The sequence below is a fragment of the Lissotriton vulgaris genome, chromosome 1_2 (assembly GCF_964263255.1).
Source record: "Lissotriton vulgaris chromosome 1_2, aLisVul1.2, whole genome shotgun sequence".
NCBI classification, from domain to species: domain Eukaryota; kingdom Metazoa; phylum Chordata; class Amphibia; order Caudata; family Salamandridae; genus Lissotriton; species Lissotriton vulgaris.
The window spans coordinates 143,229,722-143,241,964 of NC_141686.1; the positions used below are offsets into that span (position 1 = coordinate 143,229,722).

Here is a 12,243-nt window from a genome sequence, read left to right on the forward strand (position 1 = left end):
ACATTTATAAATTATCATTTACAAAACCTTTGAAATTCAGTGAAAAAACCATAAGTTTCACACAAGTTATATTTAGGAATTAGCATTTAAAAAACCTTGCAAATTCATTGAAAAAAACATAGGTTTCACACACTTTATAGTTAGGAATGAGCATTTAAAAAGCCATGCAAATTCATTGAAAAAACCATAGGTTTCACGCATGTTATAGTTAGCTGAACATTTCTATCATACAAAACCTTTGAAATTCCTTTGTTATAGTTAGCTCAGCTAACTATAACTTGAGCGCCCGCAAGCACTGCTGATGACGTCACATATTACATCACTCATGACATGGTCAGTGACATCACTGATGACATCACTGATGACATCTCAAATGTCGAAACGAGTAGATGTGCTCATCTATATCTATATCTATACTAATATAATAAAGAGAGAGACCAAACCTTTGAGTCGGGTAATCTCAGGAACCACAGCACCAATCACAACACCCAATACAGCGTTGGAAATGGCAGTTGCAGCAGAAGGACATAGGCTATGCAGACGCCCACCATATACATTTAAAAGGTAAAAGAACCGTGCCAGCAAAGTAGTCCCTTGTGGGCGTGTCTGCGTTGGGCTGTGGGCGTGTCCTGGGGCGTAACAAACGCTGGGGTCGTGTGGTACGTTCCGCCCTTCACGCCATGTCTCATATCGTGTGCTAATCCCACCCTGCTCCCTTTAAATACCCCTACACCCCATAATCATAACCCACCCTTACTCCTTAAAATACCCCAACACCCTTAAACACTAACCCATCTTAACCCTATAAATATACCCTGTACCCCAAAACCCAAACCTAACCCTAAACGCTAAAAATATCCCTGTACCCCAAACCCAAACCTAGCCCTGAACCCTATAAATACCCCTGTACCTCAAACCCCAAACCTACCCCTGAACCCTAAAAATACCCCTGTACCCAAAAGCCCAAACCTAGCCCTGAACCCTAAAAATACCCCTGTACCCCAAAATCAAAAACCTAGTCCTGAACCCTAAAAAACCCTGTACCCCAAAACCCAAACTACCCCTGAACCCTAAAATATCCTTGTACCCCAAAACCCAAACCTAGCCCTGAACCCTAAAAATACCCCTGTACCCCAAAACCCAAACCTAGCCCTCAACCCTTAAAATACCCCTGTACCCCAAAACCCAAACCTACCCCTGAACCCAAAAAATACCCCTATACCCCAAACCCAAACCTAGCCCTGAACCCTAAAAATACTCCTGTACCCCAAAATCCAAACCTATCCCTAAACCCTAAAACTACCCCTGTACCCCATAACCCAAAACTATATCTGAACCCTTAAAATACCCAAACACCCCAAAACATATTCCTCAGTACCCCAGAACATATACCCCTATACTCATACTTACATTATCCAAACATTAAAACAAAAACATGCTTTTACCATTTATGAATTTACAACGAATCTCGTTGTAAATGTATGCGTGGTAAAAGCATATAAAATGTAATGCCATGTGTTATAATGGCATTGCGGAATCATGGTACTTTCGTAATGAAAGTATGCGGAGTGATGGTATGCGGAAAGAAAGTTGCGGAATAATGGGTGTTTACCCTCCCCCGGTAAGTACATTGGTGGCACGGCGGACCACATCTCCAGCAACATACTCATATTTTTTCACCACCCATTTGAAAAATGCACAGGTCTCTCTCATTGATGGCCAGCACCGACATACACTTTTAGACACACCTACCGCCACAAGTTCTAGAATTGCGAACTTTAGAGCTGGGGAGCTACGTTCGAATCTCGGCATCAGCTAAACATCCTGTGATTCCAGGCAAATCGCTTTGTCTCCCCGTGCCTACCACAAATGAATGTGTTCTTCTGTAATGTAAATTGTGCTCATGCCATGTTGTCGAGTTCGCGCTATATAATATTGCAAGGAAAAATAAAGTAGGGAAACTCGAGTTCACACACTACTGAACGCGCACTCTTAAGTGCATCAGCAGTGCACTGTGAATCGGAGCCTTTCACAGGCCTGTCAGAGATAAGATAAAAGAAATGCTATCAAAACGAAATCCTACAAAACAATATACTACTGGCCGGCAGCAATTCATACCCGGACAACGTCGGAACGGGCTGCTAGTCACAAATAAATATATATTTATATACATATGAGAGGAGTTGGCCTAACGGCTAGGGAGTTCGACCTTGAAGTTTGGTAACTGGGTTCGAGTCTCGGCAATGACGCTGAACATCTTGTGATTTTGGGCAAATCACTTAATTTCCCAGTGCCTAACAAAAATGAATGTGTCCTCATGAAACGCAACTGGTGCTATGTAAAGCGCTCTGATACCCGATACCTTCGGGTCAAGTTTGCGCTTTATAAAACTCCTTAAATCAAAATAAATAAATAAATGTATATATATATATATATATAAATCTTCTCTCTCTCTCTCTCTCTCTCTCTCTCTCTCTCTCTCTCTCTCTCTCTATATATATATATATATATATATCCCGATTCCACTCTCGACGCCGATAGCACCACTGCGTCCCCAAACAATGAGAGAGACGGACTCTTCGTATAAACAGCAGCCGCTGCGATATTTTATTTTTTCATTATTTTAAAGTGCATTACCGTGCTTCCCCAAACGCGTTTCGGCGTACCTGACACCTTGCTCGCTGGTAGTAAATGTGAGGTTCCCTCCATTATTTGACTGACAAAAGTGCATCGTGATTGGTCACAGCGTATGTGATGAACATAAACAACATACTATGCATTACGGCCTAAAGAACCCATTGTAACAGTTTAGAACAAACGTGACTTGTATCTTTTACACATTGATATATAACTTTGTGAATTTCCTTCGCATTTGATTAGGAATACAAGTTTAAAAAACTGATAATCACATCCACAGTGATATACACAATTACTATTCATCAAATTTTAAAATTAGAAGATCGATATAGTGTTGTATTAAATATGACTGTGGTAACAAAATTCCACGTATGTTATGAGTTCTTCTCATCAATTATGCTAGTGGTTGACACTTATTGTTCATAGTTTAGCAGACCAATATCTTCACCCATTAATGTGCATGTGTGTTTTATAAAGTGAAGTATGAATAAAACTTATAGAAAATAAAAGAACATGTGTGAATTTATGCATAGTAATGACAATTATCTCTTTTTCAGCAGATTGAATCTAGTTGTCATTAGCATTACGATTCACTTTTGTATGTGCAAGGAGGGGTTTACGAGGGACAATGAGGCGGTTGTCCGTATGGATACTTATTATACCTGTACAAATACATAGTTGCAGAATATGTCAAATAAATGGGATTAGGGTGTTGTGAAGTTTATATTATGGACAGTCTGCCCACTCTTTATGAAGATGTGATTTAATTCTTTTTCCATAGACTTTATTCGATTTTAAAAAAACCTATTCAGGAAGGTGTCTTAGCCATTTCCGGGTGATGTTATGAAATAGACGTCTCACGTTATAATTCCTAAATTTAAAGAGCCCCTTATATACAATACCTAAATATATATAACTATATAAATACATAAATAGTTTAAAACCCTAATATAAAATATACAAGGTTATCCTACTCTTAGTATTGTTATAGGAAATATAGGGCTTAGTGTTACACTTCTGAATCCTAGGGTGTTGGCGGTTAGTTCCTTATTAAAGAAAAAACTATAATAACTGGTGACGCTTTTATAGGAAATGATGTAAATCATCACATGTGTTAAGGCCCTTGGGGCTTTTACTGTCCAGTTCTAGGATGTAGCTGGTTTCCAGCCTATGAAGTGTTTTCTCTCGGTCACTCCCTCTTTTACTGCTCGGGACATGGTCAATCACAAAATATGTGAGAACATTCAGATTATTGTCATGTTCTACTTTCACATGTCTAGCCACGGGGTAGTTCGGGTCTGAGTTCACTATCGCCCGTAGGTATTGCAGAATTCTGGCTTGAACTGGCAGCTTGGTGCTTCCAACGTATCTCAATCCACATATACATGATAAAATGTATACGGCAAACTCAGTTTTGCATGTAAAATGCCCCTTGATTTTAATGGGCCGATCTGAGAATGCCGTCGTATATGTGGTGGTGTTAGAGCCAAATTTACATGCCCTGCAAGATGAGCATTTGAAGAATCCATTGCGGGCAGAAAGCCAAATGTTTTTATTAAAAGTTTCGGGGCTGGTTTTGACCAAGTCAGATTTCATAGAATGGGCCTTCCTGAATGTAAAAGTTGTTTTTTGGATATAAACTTCATTCAAGATCCCATCCGTTAAAATAATAGGCCATTCTTTATTAATGATTTTCTTGATGATTTTAGATTGTCTACTGTAGGTAGTAATAAATCTACAGTTTTTCTTAGATTCTTCTGGTTCAACATTGGTTTCTCTTCTGTGTGTTGGGCTAATAGCTGTGTCTACTGCTTTAGGTTCTAAAAGTGTTTCTCTTTTAATGAGTGACACTTTATGCAGTGCAGTTTTTAAGTTTTTTTCTTTGTAGCCTCTTCCTAATAGTTTCCTCTTAGTAAGCGCTAGGGCTTCCTCACATGCTTGAGTTGTACTGCAAGTTCTTTTTCGACCTTGAAGTTTGTTAACTGGGTTTGAGTCTCGGCAATGACGCTGAACATCTTGTGATTTTGGGCAAATCACTTAATTTCCCAGTGCGTAACAAAAATGAATGTGTCCTCATGAAACGCAACTGGTGCTATGTAAAGCGCTCTGATACCCGATACCTTCGGGTCAAGTTTGCGCTTTATAAAACTCCTTAAATCAAAATAAATAAATAAATGTATACATATATATATAAATCTTCTCTCTCTCTCTCTCTATATATATATATATATATATATATATATATATATATATATATATATATATATATATATATATATATATATATATATATATAATATATATATAATATATATGATAACCAGAGTTGCTGCTCAATTTAGCTGCCTTCTAAATTGTTTAAAAAAAATTCAGTTTGATTCCAAAACCCACGAAAACAGCACACCTGAGGGCAAAATTTCAATTTTTTTGTGCAACGTATGTATATTGTGTAAATAAAATGAGACGGATTATTACTGTGAATTGCCAAATTAATAACATATCGCAGACATGAACAACACAGAAACATTCCATTAATGCTTTTTCCCTTCTGTGCTCTGCAGGAATCTCCCAACTTGACCAAGTGATCCAGGCACTTCTGACCACTGGCATGCTGGTGGGTGGGGTCTTCGGCTTCATTCTAGACAACACCATTCCAGGTAACTCTTGTAACAATAAAAAAAGCTATTCAGGGTTCAGTGGCAGCTCCTCTGCTAAGGCGGAGGAGCACCACCCACTGCTCAGCGAGCAGTGCAAAAAAAAAAAAATTATAATATCAAGAGATATTATAATTTTCTTTTTCTTTGCGGGACTCGGAGCCAGGTCAGGCGGGGTGGGGCTGGACTCGCCATCATCAGAGCAGAATGATGAGTGATTTGTACTCCCTAAGTGTGCATTGCTTTTTGGCCAGTCCATTTGGGACAGCCATACCGTCATGCACACTAAGCATGTTCTCCACCGGGCTGTGCTACATAGCCACGTGGAGAACAGGCCCAGACTCCCAGGCACTGCATGAGGGGCCTGTTTGACTGCTCAGACCAATCACGGCACTATTGATGCTGCGTCGTGATTGGCTAGCAGAGGCAGGGAGCCAGGGTGCTTCTTGTTCTGGGACAGAGGAGAGGGGGCAGCTGCGACCGCGACAGGTAAGTGTATTTTTCATTATTTTTTCATCCCCCTACCTACACTGTTCCGAGGAAGCCGCCACTGGCCAGGTTTACTTGACCCATTTGTGCTACTGGCACTAACAAGAGGATCTTTGTGCACTATGAAATGTGACTCAAAGGAGATTATTGCCTCCAACCTGAGGTTTCCTGCAAAGATTTCTTTTATAAATTCAATTCAACACAATTAAACTTTGGCCACCTGTGGTTGATGATGTATAAACCACAAACATATTTAATGTATAAGCTAGGAGGCATTGAACATATCCCTAAACAGACACTAGCAGCTTCTGGACAGAATTAAATTAGGAGAGCAATGGAGCAATAAGATGAACAAATACTTCTTAGTTTTATTTTCTTTCAATAGCGTGTTTGTCCTGGTGACTGAGCTTTGGAACTAGATCCATTGGCAGGACACATAAAGGGAACGAGCTTATGCAGCCATCATACATAAATCCAAACTTACAGGATCTGTAAAATAAGCTAAAAAAACAACATATGAAAGGTGTTACTGGATGGGATATAGTGATAGCTTTACTTTTTAGTAACCTGTTGTGATACCCCAATATTTTTAAAAGGAGACTAGCTAGAGATGGGGTTAATCTGACATTATTATTATTATTTTCATAGCGACTCAGTATCGTTTTGCCAATTGGCAGTGGCACCTGTTGGGTGTCTTTGGAAAGCCCTCACCCACCAACCTAGTTGGTGGCATGCTTCATCATCGGGCCCACCCAGTGACACCTAGCGTGTCCCGGGTGTGCTTCGACGCCTGATTACAGCGGAGCAGGTATGTCACTGTGTGTGCGGTGTAGGGTGTTCAGGTATGTGAAGTTAAAACGGCTTGGCGGATGGTCCCTGGGGTGAGGATACTTTATTAAAAGGGCCTCCGTCAGCGGTTAAAAATAAGGCTGTGGGACGTTAGAGGCGGGTTACGACCTCCTACGTCCTTAGAGTGTCAACATGTTTCAGCCAGTGCCTTATTACTAATCTGGCTTTCTTCAGGACAATAAAATATGTGTGGGTTAAAATAGGGGTTGTGTAGTGTAGTCTATGTGTCTACACGCCCTAAAGTGTATCTAACTGTGAGAGGGGGGATTCCCTTCTCAAGATCACGCTTTCAAGGCTTGTTTTTGCTCCAAGGTTATTGAAGTGGCAAGGTGTGGCCAGGATTTCTGGCCAGCACCAGCGTGGGACCTGTTGTGCCTCCTTCGCAGAACCGAAAAAATCGCCGCAGCGGTAAATTTTTGTCTCTAACCAAGCAATAGCGATAATTATCGCTATTGCTTGGTAATATGCCCCGAAATACGCACATTTATTAATCTATTCTAGTTAAAAGAGAATTTTCTTCTTCATATTTTTCATCAACCTAACACAAATCTCCTATTTCTCACCTGTCTGTTCTTCTGAAAAAAATAGAAGCAGAGGCGAACAAAATAAATTTTTACTAGTTGTTACTATCTTTTTATTCTGCCTTTCACCTTCTAACCTAAATTGATTCAGCTGAGTGAAATAAGATATTTGCATCTACTCTGGAGTAGTCCCTTCAAAAGTTCATAGTTCAGTAATCTACATAGTTTAATTTAATTAAACCAAGAAGTATCTTATTTCTCTTAACAACTTCTACACGGGTTCCGATGTATTCAATGAGTGGTTGGTTCAAATCCAAGTCAATACTCAGAAGTATGCATGTAATTACACAAACGATATATCATCCTAAAACGCTCCAAACCAGAGTACATGTCAATATCTTACCCTTAACCTGCATCTGTGATGAAAACAAAATCCTTCTGTGCAACTTTACCAAGGTTGGGGAGGAAGAGTCCTGCAGCTCCAAAGGACACCATTTTGACCACACAAAACAATAATGCCGAATGCACGATAGGGATTTATTGCATCAACAGTTAGAAAAGGTTTGGCTAAGAAACCCAAATTAGTGAAAGCCTGAATCTAAGGCCTTAACTTTGTCGTACACTCAATTCAATTCATTTAACCCCTTACTAATCCATGGGGGAATATTCCCCTTTGCAAATGGTTACCACTACCTTTAACCAGTTGGTAAGAAAAATTATGTTTTGCAACTATAATTTGGTCACACCCCTTCCAACTACCAATTAGAAACCCAAACTGCAAATCTGTAGAATCGCAGTTTGCTGTTTGTGCTTGCAAATCATTGTGCAGTTGCAAACGGCCCGATTCTGCAGCTCAAGTCAAGCCTATGATTTAGGAGGGGATGGGTTTGCTTTAATTCATACATTACTGTTTGATGCATTAATTAACTACAGCATCAAACGATTTTATATTATTGAATATTTTTACTTACATATATAAAATAAAATTAACGTATGCTGAAAATATGGAAATGGCACTGAAATATAGTACTGTATGTGCTATCACTTTTTCATAGTGAGCTTTGTGGGTAATACGAGAAATACATTTTGATTATCATGATTTAAGCAGTCCTTTGTATTCCTCGATTACAGGGTCCAGCATATGGTTATCAACCTGTATCAAGTTATCAGCATCATAATTACTTGTGTTATGTTATGTTAAGCCTGTTTATATAGCGCATGGCTACCCCAGCAACGGGGCGTCCCAGCGTGGAGGTGTTCTAGTAGTTTTGTTATGCGTGCACTGCACGCCACTCTGTGGTAACCACATCATAACACAAAGGATGTTGCCCCACATGTGTGACATGTGTGCAAAGTCTTTCCACTTCTCTGTTCAAGTAATTTCACACAGAAAAAGACTAGCAGAAAGACAGCCCTTCCATCAAGACCCAGGCACAGTACCATGTACCATATGGCAAATGTCATCAAAGACATTCTGTGACCAAACATGAGAAAACAGCAAACAGCTCAGAAAGAGATTCTGAACAGTAGAGAGTTGGTTAGTTGCTAGTTTGAATCCTGAGAAGACTATTAGTTTGCTTGCTGTAAATCCTTTGCATCCTAGAAAAGTAAGATAAATTAAGATTGCAAGAAATAACATTAGCGATAGGGTGATGTTAAGTACTTCTCTCACAGAGTTGAATGTAACTAGTATTCCTAGTGATGCAGTTTTCATACTGAGATTGACCATGAACATCTCCAAAAAGTGGCAAAACAAAGACTAGTATTGACTTTCATTAACAGTTCCTATATGTCTGCTTCCTCTAGGTACACCCGAAGAGCGAGGGATTGTGGCATGGAAGGAGGAACTTGGTGGTGGCTCTGATGACAGCCAGGATCCTAAAGAGATCTACAGCCTGCCCTTTGGAGTGGGCACCAAGTGCTGCGCATGGTCTTGGACGCGGTTCCTTCCTTTTTGGCCCAAACCCAAGAGGAAAAACCCCAGCAGCGGCATCCCAGAAGATGGCTGTCTCGACAACGCTACAAATAGAGAGATTGAGACCACGCAGTGACATTCAGTGGAGTAACAAACCCCATCATTGCAGCACCTTAACTTTACTAGAAAAAATGGTACCATGTGGTCCAGGTTTCCAAGGTGACTTCAGTGGAGACATATAATGACACTAAAAAGCTCAGTTTTTACGTAGTTTCAGAGTAGAGGTGGAAAGACCACAATTTATTGCAATCCAGTGAGGCTTACAAATATTGAACTTAAAATGATGTTTCTCCAGCATCTTTTCCTCATACCAGAAGCGATCTTGCTTAAATCAGTCGCAGAGGACAATTTTCACTTTGGATATCACATTCAAAAGAGGATCGTGGAGATATTCACTTGACTCCCTAAACCCCTTATGAAAGCATAATCATCCAACAAACCTCAGCATCGCTTTTCAGAAGAATATATGCCTGCACGAAAGCCGTGGATAAGGCCCTATAACATATGCAGAGGCTAATGTCATCCTGATGGATGGACTGAAGACCTTATTCTCATAAAGTCAATATGGAGTGCTTAGAGTGGCTCTCTTATGGACGTAGTCAAATGAAGGCCACTTCACGATCATCATGAACATTGGCCCCGTGTTATGATTGTTCAGGGCAAAAATAAAAATGGGACTTCTGAGAGGATCCACAAATGGAGGCGTAGGTAGAACACCAGATGTAAATTCGGTGAACACAGAAAAAAGTGGAAGTATTAGGCAGGATTAATGCTAGTTTTGAGCACGGGCTATTTCTATTAATATCCGTTAACATTGAGATGATATAACACTAGAAGTTTTTATGTTCATCCTTAACTGAAGTCCCCTTTAAAACACATCGATGAAGGGAATTATACACCTTACTGTAGAAACGATATGCCTTATTGTAAAGTATGTAGGGAGGACAGCAACACAACGTCCAGTATGATTAAACCCTGGTGCAAATCCTAAATCTGACATAAACAGTAACTTCTGCCCAATTCAGGATTTCAAGTTTTCTGGCAATTCCCCCACTGTTTGCCAACCAAAAAAAACAGCCTGTACAATCTGGTGAAATGTTGCAGATAAACAGTGCAAATGCCAAGTCTGTACAGCAAGTGGAAATATGCAGAATTAGCTCTCATCTCCCGAGGTGCATTAAATTTGATTGGTGTACTAATCACGCATCCAAAAACACCACTACCTGCGGTTCTGCAAACTGCTGGTGCACAATTGTCGTACAAGTTCAAGTTCAAGTTTGGAAATTTGTATAGCGCACTTCTCACCCAGAGGGTCTCAAGGCGCTTGGTGGAGGGGGGGGGGGGTACTTTATTTATCGAATATCCAAGTTTTAAGTTGCTTTCTGAAGGAGAGGTGCTTCTGTACAAGGCAGAGGTGGGTGGGGAGAGAGTTCCAGGTTTTGGCCGCTAAGTAGGAGAAGGTTCTTCCCCCCATGGTGGATCTATGGATGCGCGGAATTGCGGCGAGGGCCTGATTGGATGATCGTAGTTGGCGGGTGTGGGTGTAGAAGGACAGTCGCGTCTTGAGGCATTCGGGTCCCTGGTCGTAGAGGGCTTTGTGAGCGTGGGTGAGGAGACGGAACGTTATTCTCTTGTTGACGGGGAGCCAGTGGAGGTCTTTCAGGTGACTGGAAATGTGAGCTTGACGGGGGTTGTCCTGTATGAGTCTAGCTGAGGCGTTTTGGATGCGTTGGAGTTTTTTCTGTAGTTTGGCTGTGGTTCCGGCGTAAAGGGTGTTCCCGTAATCCAGTCGGCTTGTGGCCAGTGCGTGGGTGACTGTCTTTCTTGTTTCGGTGGGGATCCAGCGGAAGATTTTTTTGAGCATGCGTAGGATGTTGAAGCATGAGGATGAGACGGCGTTGACTTGTTTGGTCATCGAGAGGGAGGAGTCCAGGAGGAAGCCCAGGTTATGTGCGTGGTCCGTAGGTATGGGTGCGGTTCCCAGGGCTGGTGGCCACCATGAGTCATCCCAGGCGGAGGGGGATGATCCTAAGATGAGGACTTCCATTTTGTCCGAGTTCAGTTTTAGACGGCTGTTCTTCATCCACTCGGCTACTTCTTTTATTCCTTCGTGTAAGTTGGTTTTGGTGGTGTTTGGGTCTTTGGTGAGGGAGAGGATCAGCTGTGTGTCGTCTGCGTAGGAGATGATGTTGAGGTTGTGTTGGCGTGCGATGGATGCGAGGGGACTCATGTATACGTTGAAGAGGGTGGGACTGAGTGATGATCCTTGTGGTACGCCGCAGATGACTTCGGTGGCCTCTGATCTAAAAGGGAGGAGGCGGACTCTCTGGGTTCTTCCGGCGAGGAACGAGATGATCCAGTCCAAAGCTTTTCCCTGCATTCCGATGTTGCTGAGGCGTTGTATTAGGGTGCTATGACAGACTGTGTCGAAGGCTACGGAGAGGTCAAGTAGGATGAGGGCAGCTGTTTCTCCGTTTTCCAGTAGAGTTCGGATGTCATCTGTTGCTGCGATGAGTGCGGTTTCGGTGCTGTGTTTGGCTCGGAAGCCGGACTGTGAGGGGTCGAGGGATTTTTTGGCTTCGAGGAAGGCGGCGAGCTGACTTTGATGGCTTTCTCAATAACTTTGGCAGGGAATGGGAGGAGCAATATGGGGCGGTAGTTCTTAAGTTCAGTGGGGTCTGCTGTGGTTTTCTTCAGAAGGGCGCTGAGTTCCGCATGTTTCCAGCTTTCCGGGAAGGTAGCAGAGTTGAGGGAGCAATTGATGACGTCTCGGAGATGGGGTGCGATGATGGAGTCTGCTTTGTTGAAAATGTGGTGGGGGCATGGGTCGGTTGGCGATCCTGAGTGGATGGAGTTCATCAGTCGGATGGTGTCTTCAGTGGTTATTGGGTTCCAGGTGAAAATGTTGTTAGAGGGGGGTGTTGATTCGGAGGTGGGTGGTGTGGACTGGTCCCCGGACTGGTTTTCAAAGCTGTTATGTATGTCGGCGATATTGTTGTAGAAGAAAGAGGTCTTGGGAGGGAGTGATGTTGTTGGTGCCTGCGGTGGGGTTGGTAAATTCTTTGATGATGTTGAATAGGTCCTTGCTTTTGGTGGCCTTTATTGTCAAGTCGATCCT

At 41.8% G+C, this 12,243-nt stretch overlaps 1 protein-coding gene across 1 annotated transcript in view; it reads left to right on the top strand.

The window, feature by feature from the left end:
- The window catches only part of LOC147734705 (solute carrier family 23 member 1-like), a 322,680-nt gene extending 312,228 nt beyond the window's left edge, over positions 1 to 10,452 (top strand). Inside the window, exons 11-12 of the mRNA XM_086952992.1 lie at positions 5,199 to 5,294; positions 8,957 to 10,452. Coding sequence (XP_086809118.1) covers positions 5,199 to 5,294; positions 8,957 to 9,201 — 341 coding nt within the window. The 3' untranslated portion in view covers positions 9,202 to 10,452. The remainder of the gene's footprint in view (positions 1 to 5,198; positions 5,295 to 8,956) is intronic.
- The last annotated feature ends 1,791 nt before the right edge of the window (positions 10,453 to 12,243 follow it).